Source organism: Stenella coeruleoalba (genome assembly GCF_951394435.1).
Source record: "Stenella coeruleoalba genome assembly, chromosome: 17".
Classification (NCBI taxonomy): Eukaryota; Metazoa; Chordata; class Mammalia; order Artiodactyla; family Delphinidae; genus Stenella; species Stenella coeruleoalba.
The window spans coordinates 32,934,103-32,954,517 of record NC_137163.1 but is presented as its reverse complement, the minus strand read 5'-3'; the positions used below and the strand labels follow the sequence as shown (position 1 = coordinate 32,954,517).

The 20,415-nt window shown below is 43.8% G+C and overlaps 1 protein-coding gene across 3 annotated transcripts in view; it reads left to right on the top strand.

Annotated features, from left to right (window-relative positions):
* The first annotated feature begins 3,893 nt into the window (after positions 1–3,893).
* BAALC (BAALC binder of MAP3K1 and KLF4) overlaps positions 3,894–20,415 on the top strand; it is an 87,862-nt gene continuing 71,340 nt past the window's right edge. For all 3 annotated transcript variants that reach the window (XM_079901114.1, XM_079901116.1, XM_079901115.1), the window contains exon 1: positions 3,894–4,242. In XM_079901114.1, coding sequence (XP_079757240.1) covers positions 4,083–4,242 — 160 coding nt within the window. In that variant the 5' untranslated portion in view covers positions 3,894–4,082. The remainder of the gene's footprint in view (positions 4,243–20,415) is intronic.

The following is a 20,415-nucleotide window of genomic DNA, read 5'->3' as shown; positions in this document are numbered from 1 at the left end:
TGCCACCTACCTCCACCTACCTCCAGAGTGACAGTTCACTAAAGCAGATCTGATGCTGGCAGTGCGTGGCTTCAAGCTTACCAGTGTTTCCCATTGCTTTTAGGATGAAGTCTGAATCCCTTTCTATAGTCCTTTCCATGCCTGGGCTGGCCCAGACTACTCCTGCAACTCCTCTCATGCTCATCTCGTTTCCTTTGCTCACAATGCTCTGGCAGCTGAAACAAGGTTGAGAAGACCTGCTGGGGCGTCTTAAAAGGAGAAGCAAAGCCTGCAGAGGAATGGCCAGCCTGGGCCCTGGGGTTTGGCAGGCTCTGGGCTCAGCGTGCGGAGGAGGAGCCCCTGATCTTGGCTCAGTGAGTCTTTGCTCACTTCTGCATTATGGATCCTGATTAGTACCTGCCGGAGGGACGTCTAACAGCTCTGTGCTAAACTAGATCTTCTTTAGTCCACATTACTCATTCCTACTATGTGCCAGGAATGCCCTGGACTTAGCCTACCTACTAGATGCTACATATTGAGTGCTATAGACCCTGTAACCTAGTCTACATTCTATCCATTATATAGGATATAATGAATACTATACCTATATTCTGTATACTTTATAAGATATAATAACAGTACACATTACAGTATATATACAATTGGTAATAAACAAAATGTATTAGATGGGTATTATATCTACTAGCAGTGTTTTGCCATAATAGGTATTTAGTAAATATATGTTGAATGAGGGAACATACCTCAACATAATAAAGGCCATATATGACAAACCCACAGCTAGTATCATACTCAGTGGTGAAAAGTTGAAAGCGTTTCCTCTAAGATCAGGAACAAGACAAGGATGCCCATTCTCACCACTTTTATTCAACACAGCAGTGGAAGTCCTAGCCACAGCAATCAGATAAGAAAAAGAAATAAAAGGAATCCAAATTGGAAAGGAAGAAGTAAAATTGTCACTGTTTGCAGATGGTATGATAATATATATAGAAAATCCTAAAGACCCCACCAAAAAACTATTAGAACTAATAAATGAATTCAGTAAAGTTGCAGGATACAAAATTAATATACAGAAATCTGTTGTACTTCTATTCACTAAAAATGAACTTTCAGAAAGAGAAATAAGGAAAATAATCCCATTTACAATTGTATCAAAAAGAACAAAATACTTAGGAATGATTCTAATCAAAGAGGTAAAAGACTTGGAAAACTAGACATTGATGAAAGAAATTGAAGATGACACAAATAAATGGAAAGACATACTGCACTCATGGTTTGGAAGAATTAATATTGTTAAAATGACCGTACTCTGCAAGGCAATCTACAGATTCAATGCAATCCCTATCAAAATACCAATGGCATTTTTCACAGAGCTAGAACAAATAATTCTAAAATTTGTATGGAAACACAAAAGACCCCAATAGCCAAAACAATCTTGAGAAAGAACAAAGCTGGAAGTATCATGCGCCCTGATTTCAAACTATACTACAAAGCTATAGTAATCAAAACCATATGGTACTGACACAAAGCAGACCCATAGATCAGTGGAACAGACTAGAGAGCCCAGAAATAAACCCATGCTTATATGGTCAATTAATCTATGACAAAGAAGCCAGGAACAGAAAATGGGGAAAAGACAGTTTCTTCAATAAATAGTGTTGGGAAAACTGGACAGCTGGATGCAAAAGAATGAAACTGGACTACTTTCTCAAACCATATACAAAACTAAACTCGAAATGAATTAAAGAATTAAATGTAAGACCTGAAACCATAAAACTCCTAGAAGAAAACATAGACAGTATGCTCTTTGACATTGGTCTTAGCAATATTTTTTTGGATCTGTCTCCTCAGCAAGGGAAAAAAAAGCAAAAATAAACAAATGGGACTACATAAAATTAAAAGGCTTTTGCACAGCAAAGGAAACTACCAACAAAATAAAAAGGCAATCTACTGAACAGGAGAAGATATTTGCAAACAATTCCAATATCCAAGATATGCAGAGGACTCATACAACTTAACATCAAAAAAAATTTAAAAATTTAAAAATGGGCAGAAGATCTGAATAGACATTTTTCCAAAGAAGACGAACAGATGGCCAACAGGTATATGAAAAGATGCGCAACATCACTAATCATCAGGGAAATGCAAATCAAACCCACAATGATACCACCTCATATCTGCCAGAATAGCTATCATCAGAAAGACAACAAATAACAAGTGTTGGTGAGGATGTGGAGAAAAGGGAACCCTCAGGAACTGTTGGTGGGAATGTAAGTTGGTATAGCCACTATGGAAAACAGTATGGAGTTTCCTCAAATTAAAAGTAGAACTACTATATAATCCAGCAATTTTACTTCTGGGTATTTACCAGAAGAAAACAAAACTACTCATTTGAAAAGATATATGCACCCCAGTGTTTGCTGCAGCATTATTTACAATACCCAAGATATGGAAGCAACGTAAGTGTCCATCAACAGATAAATGGATAAAGAAGATGTGGTATATAGACAATGGAATATTACTCAGCCATTAAAAAAGAAATGAAACCTTGCCATTTGCAACAACCTGGATGGATCTAGAGAGTATTGTGGTAAGTGAAATAAGTCAGACAGAGAAAGACAAATACTGTATGATATCACTCACATGTGGAATCTAAAAACCAAACCAAACAAACAAAACAAGCTGAAAACAGACTCATAGGTACAGAGAACAAAAGAATGGTTGCCAGAGGGGAGGAAGGTGGGAAGGTGGGTGAGATAGGTGAAGGGGATTAAGAGGTACAAACTTTCAGTTATATAATAAATAAGCCACAAGGATGTAATATACAGAATAAGGAATATGGTCAATAATATTGTAATAACTTTACGGGGACAGATGTTACTAGAATTATCATGGTGATCATTTCATAATGGATACTAATGTCAAATACTATGTAGTACACCTGAAACTAACACAGTATTGTACATCAAATATATTTCAATTAAAAGTGTATATATAATCTTGAATGAATGAAAACAATACTTACTCAACACTATGGCATTCTGACAGAGCCTCGTCATTGAGGATTTATTCTTTCAACCCTTCTTTCTTAGCTGTCTCTTTAAGGCAGTTTCCTTCTTTTACCACGTGTCCTGGCTCCTTTGGGACAGGCAAATTCTTTGGCTTACCCAAGTCTGAGCTCTAAGTGTGCGCACATGGAGCACGCAGAGCTGAGTGTGCACCTGGAATATCAAGGCCCTCAGTGAATTTGGAGGGAAGCCTGCCACACCACCCAGCCCCATCCAGAGAGTGTTCCGGCTGCCCTGCGATTCCTGAGAACAAAGTTCGAAGTCACAGAACTGGAAAGGGTGTTAGTGACAGAGAGTCCAGCCCAGCTCTCTCAGAAATTATAGGCCCTACTCTCTGCTCCTCAGACCAACTAGGACAGGCAGGGGGTCTGACTGCTCCTTAATTCTTCGTAGCAATAGTTTCTCCCCTGTTTCTGGGCTGTCACCAGCTCCACTGGTTTTGAACAAGTGGCGAGAAAGCTTGGGGTACCTTCCAAAGCCCCCAGGATGGATGAATGGAACGAAGGTGGAAGGAAGAAAGGAAGGAAGGGAGGGAGGGAGGTTGGGAGAGACGGATAAATAAAGGGGTAACCCTAGCCGGCGAGGCTGAACCCCTCGCGGAATCCACCCACTCCCATACCGTCCTCCTCCTATTCTCAGGCCGCCGCTCTTGCGTCCCACGTCCGGCTGGGGCGCACCGAGGGAGGATGCGGGGAAGCGTTTGACTTGGCACGGGGTTGGGGGTAGGGCAGCAAGGGCGAGGGGAGGTGGGGGAGGAGAGGTGGGGAAGGGGAGGGCCTTGGAGGAGGAGGAGAGGAGGGGCGCGCTGGGAGCCGGCGCGGCGGAGGGGTCGGCTGGCGCCGCGGGAGCTGGGCGCCTGGCTGCGGCGCGGGCGGGCAGGCGGGTCGAGGGACGCGATGCCGCCGCCGCCGCCGCCGCCGCCGCCGCCTCCTCGCCGGCCCGGGCTGCGCCGCCGGGGCTGAGCCGCCCTAGAACCGTGAACCGAGCGGCCGCTGGGCGCGCCAGCAGCGCAGGAGGATGGGCTGCGGCGGGAGCCGGGCGGATGCCATCGAGCCCCGCTACTACGAGAGCTGGACTCGCGAGACGGAGTCCACATGGCTCACCTACACCGACTCGGACGCGTCGCCCAGCAACGCCACCCCGGACAGCGGCCCCGAGGCGGGCGGCCTGCACGCAGGTGAGTGCGCCTGGCTCCCGCAGACCCCCAGCGCTGGGAGGCTGGGCACGGGAGGGGGAAGCGGGAGGGACGCGGGGCGCCGGGGCAGCCCAGTCCCCCAGAGAATTCTGTGTGGAATGGTGTTGGTGGTGTTGGGGCCGGGGGAGGAGCGGGGAGGCGGGAAACAGCACCTGTCTGCTGACAGACCGACCGACCCAGGCCCAGGGAGCAGGGCCAACCAGAGACCCCTACAAAAGGCTGAGCTAATCCCCTGGGCCTCGCGGAAACCCCGCACCTCTTGGCCTCCGCCCGTGCCTGCTCATTGGCCGGGGCCGGGTCGGGTGGGAGGACAGCCCGCGCGGCTTGCACACCTGTCCCGCCGCCCACCCAGGCTTCTCGCCCGCTTGGACTCGCCTCCGCTGGATTTTGGCCCGTTTCCTCCTCTGGCCGCCTGGGCACTCTCTCCCTTGATTTATAGACTGGTCCAGATTACCTGGGTGGTTTCTTCCTCGTGGCTTCCGCCTTTTCTCCCGTGTCTCGGGTTTTGAAAACCAGAATCCTAGTTCAGGGCAAAATAAACAACGGCCGCCCCATCACTAGTTCTGCACTTCAGCTTACTTTTCAGGCAGTTGTTTCATAGCAAGGACTTCCTCTCTACCTCTCTTCCTCACCTCCCACGGTGCAGGGCATGAAAGCGGATTACGACTATAAATTAAATACTCTTACCATTCTGGCAGAAATCTGATAGAAGGATATGCAAAGAACTTTCTGGACCTGTCGCAAATCACATTTTGTTTTTTCTTTTAAAGCAGACAGTAATAATTGTAACGTAGAGATGAAAACAGACTGTTGCCACAGACTGACCTTTAATCATAAACTTGTTAGTGACGTTAAACGGAAAAAACCTCACTGCTTATTACATGGATGTTGTCAGAAGCCAGATCAATATTTGTATAAGGATGTTTTAACTATTTCCCTTTATGTGGCTGGCATTTTTTAATATTGAAATCTAAGATAGAAAATGAGGTTAATTTGAAGAATAGCATATATTATAAGGAGGAGGAGAGAAATGTCAACTACTCCTAACACATCAGTAGCCCTAAATTCCTGCCTCCTAAATAAGAGCTGTCACTTTAATCCTGAGACTCTGTCTCCATCTTTTAGGACCAAGCTGGGTCCTTTTTCACATGAACTTTGTGATTTTTTTTTTTTAAGCGAGAACCATCAGTGAAAATTGTGCAAGGCGTAATACTTCATTTGTCTCTAATTTTTCTGACTCACAGTAGCAATCATAATGGTTATTTCGTATTGCTGACGCTTTCAGTGGGCTTTCAGATGGTGTTGGCTGAATTCAGTGTCAGAATGAGGATAAGACACGCGCCTTCAAAATAGACCTGGTAAATGTTAGATGTAACAACATTTCCTGAGGAGGTAAGGTACCTCTCAGGAGACACTCAAAAAGACCAGAGCTGCACTCCAAGGAAATAAGGTTAAAAACATCTAACGTGGAAAAGAACAAAGTACAGCTTCAGGGAATGGTTGCCTTGGTGACTGGAACTATATAGTGTGTGTGTGTGCATGTGTATGAGTGTGAGAGAGTTATTATGGGATGACTAAATATGTACATATTTATTTGTTTCCAATGTTTATTCATTTATTACTCTGCCATCCTGAGTCATGTCCCATCGTGCATCATGAGATCTGGTTCCCGCAACAGGTGGGGTCCGGGACAAGCATGCTCATTCGTGGTACCCTACCAAACATGGGACAGCCCTGACAGGCAAGTGGTACTGAAGACCTGAATCATTCACAGGAAGGGCTCGGCTCCAGTCTCAGAACAGTGCCCTGAAATTGGCAAGACACTTAGATGGGCAGGATCATTTCAATTCCCTAGAAATTTCCATCAGCCTCAGAGGAGAGGAACATTTCTGAAGATCAAGATGGACTCAAGCTGTCCCTGGAAATCCACTGGCATTCTCTTTAGAGCCTTTAGAAAAAATGCCTTCTTGATTCTTGTGGATTTTCCAGACTAGCAACTTGTCATCTTTGGTCAGAGTGGGTCACTGGAGAAAGCGACAGTTCCCCTGGGTTTCAGCCACCCTGCGAGATTAGCCAGCATCCTTTATTTTTTTCTTCCCTCCTGCTCCCCCAGCCTCACCCACCTGCTGCCAGTGCACCACCTGTGAATTCAGTTCCAGTCTTCTGGGGGACACCCACTGGCCCGCAGTGACTGTGTGGTGATGAGAAGCCAGAATGCCACTTTTTCCTGTTTCCATCAACTCTTTTCTGACGGGGGGACAAAAGGAAAAGCTGGATTTAGGGGAATTCAGGTTGTAAAATCATCACTAAGGCCTTCATGACTAGAACTCTAGAGCTGCAGAGGCTCTCTGAAGGTCATCTGTTGAAGGCAGATGGGATTCAGTTAAGTTGCCCCAGTCTGCACCGCACAGCCTCCCAGTCCTTTCACAGTTCTTACCCCCAGCTCCCTCAGTCCTCAAGAGTCCTTTCTTTCTGGGCCCCTGGTCACTCTCCTTTAGTAGCAAATTGAAGCCCCTTTTCTTCTAGCCCTCCCAACCTCAGGAGCTCTGAGGGCAGGGAGTGGACTAATGCATCTTTCTATCTTGTGCTTAGCCAGTTACACTGTGGAGCCCCCAGCTGGGATTTTCTTGAACGAGTAGGCTCTCCGTTTAACCCTCCCCTCCCCTGTCAGCTCTTCCTAGATTCCCCCCCTTTGCTCTGCCTTGCATCCCTTGCTGCTGATGTTTTCCCACTTGAATGAGTTTAACCTAGATTCCTCCAAGTGTCTTTCTGAGCCCACAGCTTTTCTTTAACAAGTGCCCCCAGCTTTGCCCTACCCCATTGAAACCCCTGGCCCAGCTCAAAGATGCCATTTCTTCTGTAGCGCCACCACCCCTCAACCTCAACTCCACACCCATATCTACCAAAAAGCCCTATTTAAGCACATCTGCTTGTAAACCTCATTTCTATTTCTCTTAGTCCAGTCCAGATTGAGGTCACGTCACATGACAGGTGTTCAGTATTTGTTGAATGAATTCTGCATTTCACCGCAGGAAGGAGGCATGTTTTTCTGCCAGTTCCACAAAGGAGAGAGTTTCTTTCCTTCTTCTCCTTACTTACAGGATCCTTACATGATCCTGAGCCTTTGATCTCTGTGTTTGGGGATCACCTCCACTTGCCAGCAGAATTCGATTTTTAGATTTAGCTATTATGTAGGCTGGAATTAAAGACCTAACTGAAGCCACAGTATCTGATATCCATTGCTTCTCTGTGTCATCGAAGCCTGTCTCTCTGTCACAGGAGGAAATTAAATTGGTCTGGTGTGATTTAGTTCTCATAAAATCAGTTTACTGGATTGATTTTTACCTCTGTGGTCTGATGGAGGTCTCCTATGGAGAAAGGGCGTCTCTGAGGTTGCTCTGCCCCAGCCTAGCTCAGCCATTCCATACATGAATAACTTCCTAGCTTCACCTCAATTTAATCACGAGTCCCTTAAACTACATCCTTAAAGATCCCCTTTTCTTTCTTTTTTTTTTAAACCTAGTATAGGACATAGACTATTTTAGATAGTCTATAGATTTTTTCTTTTTGGCTTCATTGGGTTGGGTCTTCGTTGATGCGCGCGGGCTTTCTCTAGTTGCAAGCGGGGGCTACTCTTCGTTGTGGTGCATGGGCTTCTCCTTGCGGTGGCTTCTCTTGTTGTGGAGCACGGGCTCTAGGTGCGTGGGCTTCAGTAGTTGTGGCACGTGGGCTCAGTAGTTGTGGCGTACAGGCTTAGTTGCTCCACGGCATGTGGGATCTTCCCGGACCAGGGATCAAACCTGTGTCCCCTGCATTGGCAGGTCCCTCCCCTTTTCTACTGTTAGTATTTTTCTAATGTCTCTAGAGAATAAAACATTTCAAATTTCTCTAAAATGCTTCTACTTTATAGTTTTAAATTGCTATAATAAGTGCTTTAGTGAATGCAAGATGGAAGATTGCAGAATTAGACTCACAGCAAAATGATTTATCTAAATCAATTGAAATATGTCAGGTGAAATGAAGGGCACTTAATATTACCATGAGCTAACATTTATTGATATCTTACCAAGGGCCAGGCGCTATACTTAGTGGCACTTTATGTAAATCATCTCTCTTAATCCTCACGAGGGGGGAAGAGGTAGAACTATTACTATCCTCCTTTTGCAAGTGAGGGAATGAGGCTTAGAGTGTGCAGTAACTTTTCCCGATCCAAGACTCGAATCCAGCTTTTTCTGAATCCAAAGCCTGCACTCCTAAATCCTGCCCTCCTGATGAATGGGGGGATCAACTATAGAATTCTTGATTTGACAGTGGATGGAACTCAAAGTCTAGTGTGGTCTCTTGGCAGTCTAGTCTGGTCTCAGCACAGTTTTCTTCCGCAGCATCTCTGAGGAAGGGATATCTCTTCCCTAGGGATGGAGGTCTACCCATACCTTTGTGGAGCAGTTTCCCTTGCAAGAAACTCTTCCTGCTGCCTTGTGATTTCCACCTGGTCTCACATAGATCGTTCCTTCAACATTTGAAGATTGCTGTTGTATTTTCTCTCACTGTTGGTCCTCCAGGCCAAACACATGCAATTCCTTCAGTCATTTCTCAGACTTCTGTGGGACTGACCATATTCCTACAAATGCACCGTTTGGTTTGTCAAAGTCCCTCTTGATACAAGGGACCTATGCTGCTGACGTCAGCTGAAGAGCCCAAGGAAATATGAGATCTGTTATGATGTGGACACTGACTCTTTCCCGATGCAGGTAAAACCAGGTTAGGATTTGTTTGTTTTCCTGCTGTTGTTGTTGCCATATTACCTTGATGACTCACATGAAGCTTGCAATTAGTTAAAACCCTTAGATCTTTCTTTCTAGTCACATTTAAGTTCTATGACATCAGTGACATTGTCTGGATTTCACTCTACATACCCAGCACCTGGAACAGTGTCTAGAATATAGGTGACACTCAATAAATGTTTGTGGAATGAGTGAATTTTTTTCCCTAATGAATCCTACATTTGTACTATTGATTTCCATATCCCAAATTTGGGATTTTTACATTTCTTCTTGTTAAAACTAATCTTGTTGGTTTCAGTTTCATGTTTAAACTTACTGACCTTGACTCATTTGGGTAGTGCCATGAAGACAGTAGTCTAGGTCTTTGTTGCCCTATGTTGGAAGTCTAAAGATAAAGGACATTTATTTGCTCGTTTGTTTATTCAGTATACCGCTGGCACAAAGATGAGTGAGGTATGTTCCTCGACCTGAAGAACTTAATAGTACAGGGGACACAGGTGGACATACTTCAGGTCAGCATGGTGTACACTGGAACAGCATTAAGGAAGGGTGCTGGGGGAGTGCAGAGGACTGAGTAGTTCATTTTGCCTGGGGAGGGGCCGGTGTGTACAGACCCCTGCAGGAGGCTTCCCTGCAGAAGGAAGCAGGACTGCTCCTGCAGACTTGCACAGCCGGTTACCCTGAGTCCCTCCTTGAGTGAGGGCACCTGTGCAGAACCCACCAGGGGCTTCCTGGTGGATAAGCCTCCCTGCTTCCCCCAGCTCTCTCTATATACCTGTTACCACTTGGTTATATTTTCAAACAATTTTTTAAATTGAAGTATAGTTAATTTATTAATTTACAATGTTGTGTTAGTTTTAAGTGTACAGCAAAGTGATTATATGTATATATATATAATTTTTCAGATTCTTTTCCATTATAGGTTATGACAAGATATTCAAACAATTACTGACTAAGGTCTTCCCCCGTGGGAATGACTTGCTCTGTTAGTTAGGTAAGGTGTCTTTCCACTGGCCATTGTAGTCCTGTGCCTAACGCTGGGCCTGGCTATAGTAGGACCTCAAGCGATCTCTCTTCAATGAATACATCTCCTAAAACTTCTCTGTGTCCATTTCGTTCTTCCTGCAGTGCCCAGAGATAATGTTTTCTTTCCTCAAGAGTTCCATCTGCTTGTCCTTTTCAGGTTCTTGTCTACCTGATGGGTTGTATAGTTAGAAAACATCCCCACCTCTCTACACCCCCTTTGCCAAACACAAGCCCCTTTGTTATAAGGGTGGTTTTGCAAAAATCACTTCAAGAAACAGGTGGCAGCAAACCCGGGCAGTTCATCAACATCTAGGAAGTCTCACCTCTCATGGCCCTGGTCTCTTGAGCAGTCGCCCGTCCTGCCCCAGGCTCTCCAGGTGCTTTGTCCAGCCCAGTGAGAGCAGCGGTCACACTGCACTGCCAGGCTTGTTCCCGTCTGTGTCTCGGGGTAGCCTGTGAGCTCTGCCAGGTTGCAGACTGCATGATTGGCATTTGCATGCCTGACATCTACCACATGTGTGTTGAATGACTGTAAAAGTACCTAGGTGGATGAATGATCCAGCTAGGCAAGTGAGTTTTGTCTGTCTGTCTTGTACCCTCTTTCCTGAGTCCTATCTTAGATGATTTTGTCTTGGACATTAGTCCAGTGAACTGTGTCTTCATTGGACACTAGATAAAGCTATTCTGGCTCTGATCAGAAATGAATTTAAGGCTCCAGGCTTGGGCCCCAATGCGAGGAAGAGAGTCCCCTCTCAATCAGCAGGGAGTCTTTTCGTGCACTCAGCAATCCCCCAACCCCTGGAGGTCCTGCCTTCACCCTGGGATCTGTGCACCTGTGACCCTCAGCCCCTTCCCGCAGATAAGACCATTCTGTCCTTGAGTGAAGCTGGGAGTCTGAGCCTGTTGTTCCTTACCCATGGTGTCTGGGCTTTCATCCCAGGAGCCCTTCTGTGTCAGGCCCATGGCCTCTAGCCCCTCTCAGAAGACTATTTGACCCTGCCAGGACTCTTACAGAGGCTCTCTGGCTGGTCCCAATGCCACCTTTGCTTCCATCTGTAGAGGAGACTTGGTGGGTGAACCCTGAGCCACATTGTGGTCCAGCCCCTTCCAGCTCAGCCACCAGCAGAGTTCACGTCCTCACGTGCTCCCCTCCCACTCTGCCCCCCGCCCAACTGCCTCCTTCTCTCCGGAGATAAAGCTCTTTCGCATTGTTGCCGTGGGCTGAACTGTGTCCCACCAAGTGTTTATGTCGAAGTCCTAACCTCCAGAATGTGATATTTTTTGGTTTTTGTTTTTATTTTATTTTTATTGAATTCAATTTACAATGTTGTATTAGTTTCTGGTATATAGCAAAGTGATTCAGTTATACATATATATGCATATTATTTTTCATATTCTTTTCCATTGTGGTTTATTACAGGATATTGAATATAGTTCCCTGTGCTATACAGTAGGACCTTGTTGTTTATTTTATATATAGTAGTTTGTATCTGCTAATTTCAAACTCCTAATTTATCCTTCTCCCACCCTCTTTCCCCTTTGGTAACCATAAGTTTCTTTTCTATGTCTATGAGTCTGTTTCAGTTTTGTAAATAAGTTCATTTGTGTCACATTTTAGATTCCACATATAAGTGATATCATATGGTATTCTCCTTTCTCCTTCTAACTTACTTCACTTGGTATGATAATCTCTAGGTTCATCCATGTTGCTGCAAGTGGCATTATTTCATTCTTTTTTACGGCTGAGTAGTATTCCACTGTATATATGTGCCACATTTTCTCTCTTTATTCATCTGTTGATGGACATTTAGGTTGTTTCCATGTCTTGGCTATTGTAAATAGTGCTGCTATGAACATGGGGGTGCATGTATCTTTTCAAATTAGAGTTTTCTTTGAATATATGCCCAGGAGTGAGATTGCTGGATCATATGGCGACTCTATTTTTAGTTTTTTAAGGAACCTCCATACTGTTCTCCATAGTGGCTGCACCAATTTACATTCCCACCAACAGTGCAAGAGGGTTCCCTTTTCTCCATAACCCCTCCAGCGTTTGTTATTTGTAGACTTTTTAATGATGGCCGTTCTGACGGGTGTGTGGTGGTACCTTGCTGTGGTTTTGATTTGCATTTCTCTAATAATTAGCGATGATGAGCACCTTTTCACGTGTCTATTGGCCATCTGTATGTCTTCGTTGGAGAAATGTCTATTTAGGTCTTTTGCCCATTTTTTTTATTGGGTTGTTTGCTTTTTTGTCATTGAGTTGTATGAGCTCTTTGTATATTTTGGAAATTACGCCCTTGTCGGTCTCATTGTTTGCAAATATTTTTTCCCAGTCCATAGGTTGTTTTTTCATTTTGTTTATGCAAAACGTTTCATTTTATATAAGCAAAAGCTTATAAGTTTGATAAGGACCATTTGTTTATTTTTGTTTTTATTTCTATTGCCTTGGGAGACTGACCTAAGAAAGCACTGGTATGATTTATGTCAGAGAACATTTTGCCTATGTTCTTTTCTAGAATGTGACGTTTTTTGGAGATAGGGTACTTACAGAGGTAATCAAGTTAAAATGAGGTCATTACAGTGGGCTCTAATCTAGTGTGACTGGTGTCCATATGAAAAGGGAAATGTGAACACACAGACAGACACTCAGGGACAATGCCATGTGAAGGTGAACGCAGAGGTTGAACGGCCAAGGAAGGCCAAAGATGGCCAGCCAAGCAGCAGAAGCTACAGGAGAGGCATGAAACAGATTCTCCCTCACAGCCCTCAGAAGGAACCAACCCCACCAGCACCTTGATCTCAGACTTCTAGCCTCTGGAACTGTGAGACGATACATTTCTGTTAAGCCAACTGGTTTGTGGTACTTTGTTACAGCAGCTACAGAAGACTAATAAACATTTATTTATGAGCACAGACACTGAACATTTGGAAATAATAAGAAGATTTCTGTGGTCACTACCTCACACTTCCTTCAGAGATTGGGTCTCTTTCCTTGTCATTTATATTCAAATAGCATATATTGAGCATCTACTATAGGTGAGAATTTTTCTCTTGGGATGTTACCTTACATAACTCTCTAAAATAACCTCAGAAATCATTGCTATCACCATCTACCAGATGAGGAAACGAGGTTCAGTGAGATTAAGAGATTGAGCGGTTTAAACACAACACTGTAAATCAACGACGAAAAAATTTAAAAAATAACAGTACTAATAATAAAAGAGATTGAGCGGTGGTCACCCATCCAGGAAGTGGAAGCACCCAGCTCAGAATCCAGTTCTCTAGTTTCTAAATGCAGGGCAGTACTAACGACTAAGCACAAATTTAGGGCCCTCCTCCACCCCATCTGGTTTGGCTTTTTTGAAAATATGAGCCACTTGGAGTGGGAGCCTCCTGCCAGCGTTCTCAAGGATGAGGACAGGAGTCTTTGAAGAGACACGTGCAGCTCTGTGACACTAATGCCACCCCCTGCCTGTGCTGAGTGTCCCCAAGCAGGGCTGCCGGGGCTGCTCAGAAAATCACCTGCATCCCACTCACCTGATGGGCTCGTTAAAGGTGGAATAGTCTTTGGGCAGAATAAGATTATTTTCTGGTTTCAATGAAATGGGTGCTCCTCAAGAAAATCTAGAAAGTGCAGAGAAGCACACAGAAGGAAATAACGCCTCTGTAACGTTTAGGTTTTGTCCTTAAGGTCCTGCATCTAGGTGTATATGGTGCACATTGTATCTTCTGTAGGGTTTATGTTTAAAGTTTGAGGGGGCATGGGAAAAATATCCCTCAAATTGCTTGGAAGCTCAAAGGCCAAGAAAAATAACTTTTTTGTTTCTTTGTGTTGAGGAAAATATTTAGAGGTCGTGGCAGCCAAAGTCTAGTTTGAATGGGGGAAGAGCAGGGGCCAAAGACCGTGGATCAGCGAAGGGATTTTTCTCCCTGTTTTCTTTCAGTACTAAGCAAACGTAGTTGAATTCAGGTAAGTTATATACCAGGCTAATGCGTAGTGTGAGTCCACTGTGTGTAACCCCTCCACCTCCCCCTTTCACCTCCCTTCCGTCCCCCACAGTTGGCTCGGGCTGAGGATGCTGTTTTATATTCTGCCTAGCTGTTTGCTGGGGTTTAGAGTTGCTTTATGGGTGTAGAAACATGGTGTGTGTGTGTGTGTGTGTACGTGTACCAGCTCTCTGTCTGAGTCACAAATACCCATGAGGTCGTGCAGGTTGGCTGCCCAGCGTTGGGGTTGCTACAGCCCCGTACATTGCAGCTCTGGGTCTCTGTGTCAGACAGAATAGATATGGAGTGTCTGCCTACATCTTGCCATGTGGCTTCTGTGTAATGAAGCAAAGCCAGAAGCCTGAGTAGATTTTCCTTAATCTAGCTCTATCTGCTTTACGAATAGTGCCAATTTTTCCCAGATTCCAGGATTAGGTTGTCCATTAGTCCTTACTTTGGGTAATGTTGTGAGTCTTGGTCTTTTTCTGTCTTCATAGGCATTTTAATGGGCATTTGGGCAAGAATGAGTCAGAGGCTCCTAACTAGATGCCCTTCAGCCTGGAAGTCCAACCCAGAGCTGCTAGACCTTTTCCTCCAAGCCACTGCACCCACAGCTGTCAAACAGCCACACCTACGGGAGGGACCACTCAGCCAGATCTGATCTCTCTGTTTACAATCTCCTTCTCATGTGACCATGTCCTAACTTTTCTCTTCATCATCATCATCATCATCATCATCAACTTCCTTGTTATTTTGCTTGGAGATAGTATAGTTCAGTGGTTAAGGAATTAGACTTTAACAACAGACATTTACCAGCTGTGTGACCTTGAGCAAGTTTCTTAGCTTCTCTGGGTTTCAGTTTCCACACTGTAAGATGGGAGTCATTGCAGAATTCATGTACTCACAAATATGAAGGGCATAGTGTTTCTTTCTTCTTTTTACACAAAAGGATTTATTAAAGAAACAGTAAGACCCTACTACATCATGACACTGTCACACTGGGCTTTTAACACAAGACTTGCTCTACAATACTGGTGAGGGCAGGGCATAAAACACAAATTGATTCTGAAGCATAGCAATTAAGAAATACAGCAATGAAAGCAAATTTCTTTCCATGAGAACTCAGAATTAAACTCCAGAGGGACCCAACATCATACTTCCAGTTCGGGGACTTGGTACAAAAAATTTAGTTTGAACTGCTATCAGCAGGTGGCAGGGGCCACCTTTAAGTGAATCTTCAATTTGGAAAATACTGCTTCACCACCTGTTGGGGCTAAGTTGCAAATGGAACAACTTAGTATGGTTTGCAGCTGTTTTGATGACCACCTCACCTGGATACTTTCCCATAACCACTGTGCTGGTCCCCACCTCTTGCGCGAGCTCTTCCTGCAAATCCTCCTCTGGATCCCCACTGTTGCTGTCGCTGATGATGTTCCTTCGACATAGCTACTTATATCTCACATTTACTAAGACCAGCATTGCGGTATTTCTTTTCCATTATCTTCTTCACTGGTTCCTCTTCCTTAAAGGTAATAAAGCAGAATAAGGGCATAGAGTTTCAGTGCTGCCCATCCTGGCACCCAGGATCCCCCGCCTCTTCAATCTCGCCCTGGACTCATCTCACCAGTCTCAAACCCGGGGTCACCCCTCCTCTGTTTCTGAGTTGCTTGGCATTGCTGTTGAAAGTCATGAGTGTTGGCCATTGCATTCAGTAGTGATTCATGCCTAGAACCTCAGTGTCCTTACCAGTTCTTGGCAGTTCTGTTAGTTCCTTATTAATGTGCTGTTTTAGTCCCCATGTAATACTCCCAATGATATTATTCTGTTCTTGCCCTCTGAATGCTAAAAAAATGGAAGACTTTCTGTGAATTCTCCCCTCTCTTCCTCCAATCACCTATTGTATATCCTTCTTGCCACCTCAGCATTTTTAAACATCGTTAGCCATCCTCTCTCCTCAGATCTGCCTGTTTGGATTCTAGGCCCGCCGATGAGGTTGTTCCTTGTTGTAACAATAGATGAGGCCATCACAGGTGGTTCCATATTTTTTCTGCACTTACAAAAGGTCTGGAGATTGGTAGCCACGCTGCTCAAGGCCGCTATCAAGGACCCAGGCTCTTTGAGCTTATTGTTTTGCCATCCTTGTTGTGTGGATTTCATCCTCATAGTTGCAAGTTGCTGTGGCATCTTATTTTAGATAGGAAGAAGGGGGAAAGGTAGAAAGAAGCATTCCACCTAAGTTTTCTTTTTAATCTGTAAAACAATAGCTTTCCCAGAATCCAGTAAACTTTGCTTGCATGTCACACTGGCCAGAACCGTGTTACATGGCTATCACAGGCCTCAAGAGCCTAGGAAATCAAGACTTTTAGCTGCGCTCATGACCCCCTAAAAGTAATGGGTCCTTTTGCAAAGAAAAAACGGGGAGAACAGATATTGGGTAGGCTGCAGGCAGGTGCATGTACCTTTCATCCGAAGACCATGTCAGAGGAGAGAAGAGTAGCAGGAGTCAGGGGAAAGGAGAAAAGGAAGTAGAGAGGGGAGAGGGGTAGGTCTGCCAGAAACCAAGACAACATAATTACTAGTATTAAGATTTTGCTGTAATAATAATATATAATAATAATAATTGTGTGTTTTTAGCTTTCCCATGTGTCAAGCGAATTCATAAAGGTGAATATTTGCTGAAAAAGTTACATGTGCCAATATTGAACTAATCTCAGAAATACTGCTGTAATAGCCCAAACTGAAATCTTTTAAAATGGTCTTTCGACATCAGACTCTGTGCTGTGTACACGCGACGCGTGGTGGACATTTCCTTGTTTTCCGCTTCATTTTCTTGCAAAGTTAATGCCAGCCAGAAACTGATGTGCCAGCTGATCCTCTGTGGTACCTATTTCCAATTAGTGGGAACATTTGTGCAGGTTCACTGTGCAGGGTCGCTCTGATGCCCGGGCTGGGGGCTTCTGCTGGAGAAGCAGCAGACAGCCAATTGTCTAATTTAAAGAGTTACAGTATTTCCTGTGAAAGTTTTAAAAAAATCACCCTGCTATTGTCTCTAGGTCTGGTGGACTTTAGGGCACAGGGAAACCAAAAGGATTTGTAGAAAATAGCAGGGCTGTTTGGGAAACTGGTCGCCATAACAACAGGGCACAGCACAGCAGCAGTTACAAGGGAGGTGGCGATGGCCAGCGCCCTTCACAGGAGGGACGATTCAGGTTTAAACACCTCCATAAACAACAGTTGTGTTTGACAACGAGGCGTCCATAAATTATTACGTCCAAGAGTCACTTTTCAAGGACTGTCTTCATAGCAGTCAGGTTCAGATTTGCTTGCTGGGGAGATAAGTGATGTGTGTGCCAACGCTAAGGAACATAGCCACTGCTTCGTGAGCGTGGCTTCTGTTAACTGAGTGCCCAACACGTGCCAGGACTTGCATATTCAGTATCTAATTCTGTTACCCCCATTTTACAGATTGGGGGAAGTCAGGGAGGTGAGGTACCTTGCCCATGGGCTGCACATCAGGTTCTCTTGGGGAACCTAAAATAAAGCCTGCACCCCAAACCTGGGGCTTCAAATATGGTAGAGGGGTGGGGCCGGAACTCCTGCATCTTTAACAGCTTCTTTAGGTCAACACTGAGAGGCATTCCCTCTGTCTGTGGTGGAGCCAAGATTCTGCATTTCTAACAAGCTCTCAAGTGATGCTTGGACCTCTCTTAGAGAAGGGAGGTCCTAGATCAGAGCCTGGCAAACCTTTTCTGTAAAGGCCTGGATGGTAAATATTTCAGGCTACGTGGGCCACTGACCTCTGTTGCAACTACTCAACTTTGCTGTTTTTAGCACCAAAGCAGCCATAGGAAGAGATACATAAATGAGTGGCTGTTTGTTTTTTTGATATTGAGCTGCATGAGTTGCTTGTATGTTTTGGAGATTAATCCTTTGTCAGTTGCTTCATTTGCAAATACTTTCTCCCATTCTGAGGGTTGCCTTTTCATCTTGTTTATGGTTTCCTTTGCTGTGCAAAAGCTTTTAAGTTTCATTGGGTCCTATTTGTTTATTTTTGTTTTGATTTCCATTTCTCTAGGAGGTGGGTCAAAAAGGATCTTGCTGTGATTTATGTCATAGAGTGTTCTGCTTATGTTTTCCTCTAAGAGTTTGATAGTTTCTGGCCTTAGGTTTAGGTCTTTAATCCATTTTGAGTTTATTTTTGTGTATGGTGTTAGGGAGTGTTCTAATTTCATTCTTTTACATGTAGCTGTCCAGTTTTCCCAGCACCACTTATTGAATAGGCTGTCTTTTCTCCACCGTATGTTCTTGCCTCCTTTATCAAAGATAAGGTGACCATATGTGCGTGGGTTTATCCCTGGGCTTTCTATCCTGTTCCATTGATCTATCTTTCTGTTTTTGTGCCAATACCATACTGTCTTGATTACTGTAGCTTTGTAGTATAGTCTGAAGTCAGGGAGCCTGATTCCTCCAGCTCCATTTTTTGTTCTCAAGATTGCTTTGGCTCTTCAGGGTCTTTTATGTTACCATACAAATTGTGAAATTTTTTGTTCTAGTTCTGTGAAAAATTCCAGTGGTAGTTTGATAGGGATTGCATTGAATCTGTAGATTGCTTTGGGTAGTAGAGTCATTTTCACAATGTTGATTCTTCCAATCCAAGAACATGGTATATCTCTCCATCTATTTGTATCATCTTTAATTTCTTTCATCAGTGTCTTATAATTTTCTGCATACAGGTCTTTTGTCTCCTTAGGTAGGTTTATTCCTAGATATTTTATTCTTTTTGTTGCAGTGGTAAATGGGAGTGTTTTCTTAATTTCACTTTCAGAATTTTCATCATTAGTGTATACGAATACAAGAGATTTCTGTGCATTAATTTTGTATTCTGCTACTTTACCAAATTCATTGATTAGCTCTAGTAGTTTTCTGGTAGCATTTTTAGGATTCTCTATGTATAGTATCATGTCATCTGCAAACAGTGACAGCTTTACATCTTCTTTTCCAATTTGGATTCCTTTTATTTCTATTCTTCTCTGACTGCTGTGGCTAAAACTTCCAAAACTACGTTGAATAAGAGTGGTGAGAGTGGGCAACCTTGTCTTGTTCCTGATCTTAGTGGAAATGGTTTCAGTATTTCACCATTGAGGACAATGTTGGCTGTGGGTTTGTCATATATGGCCTTTATATGTTGAGGAAAGTTCCCTCTATGCCTACTTTCTGCAGGGTTTTTGTCATAAATCGGTGTTGAATTTTGTCAAAAGCTTTCTCCGCATCTATTGAGGTGATCATATGGTTTTTCTCCTTCAATTTGTTAATATGGTGTATCACGTTGATTGATTTGCATATATTGAAGAATCCTTGCATTCCTGGGATAAACCCTACTTGATCATAGTGTATAATGCTTTTAATGTGCTGTTGGATTCTGTTTGCTAGTATTTTGTTGAGGATTTTTGCATCTATGTTCATCAGTGATATTGGCCTGTAGTTTTCTCTCTTTGTGACATCTTTGTCTGGTTTTGGTATCAGAGTGATGGTGGTCTCGTAGAATGAGTTTGGGAGTGTTCCTCCCTCTGCTATATTTTGGAAGAGTTTGAGAAGGCTAGGTGTTAGCTCTTCTCTAAATGTTTCATAGAATTTGCCTGTGAAGCCATCTGGTCCTGGTCTTTTGTTTGTTGGAAGATTTTGTTTTTTTTTTGCAGTACGCGGGCCTCTCACTGTTGTGGTCTCTCCCATTGCGGAGCAGAGGCTCTGGATGCGCAGGTTCAGTGGCCATGGCTCACGGGCCTAGCCACCCTGCGGCACGTGGGATCTTCCTGGACCGGGGCACAAACCCATGTCCCCTGCATTGGCAGGTGGACTCTCAACCACTGTGCCACCAGGGAAGCCCTGTTGGAAGATTTTAAATCATAGTTTCAATTTCTGTGCTTGTAATTGGTCTGTTTATATTTTCTATTTCTTCCTGGTTCAGTCTTGGAAGGTTGTGCTTTTCTAAGAATCTGTCCATTTCTTCCAGGTTGCCCATTTTATTGGCATATAGTTGCTTGTAATAATCCCTCATGATTCTTTGTATTTCTGCAGTGTCACTTGTTACTTCTCCTTTTTCATTTCTAATTCTGTTGATTTGAGTCTTCTCCCTTTTTTTCTTGATGAGTCTGGCTAGTGGTTTATCAGTTTTTTACCTTCTCAAAGAACCAGCTTTTAGTTTTATTGACCTTTGCTATTGTCTTCTTCATTTCTTTTTCAGTTATTTCTGATCTGATCTTTATGATTTCTTTCCTTCTGCTAACTTTGGTGTACTTTTTTTTGTTCTTCCTTCTCTAATTGCTTTAGGTGTAAAGTTAGGTTGTTTATTTGAGATGTT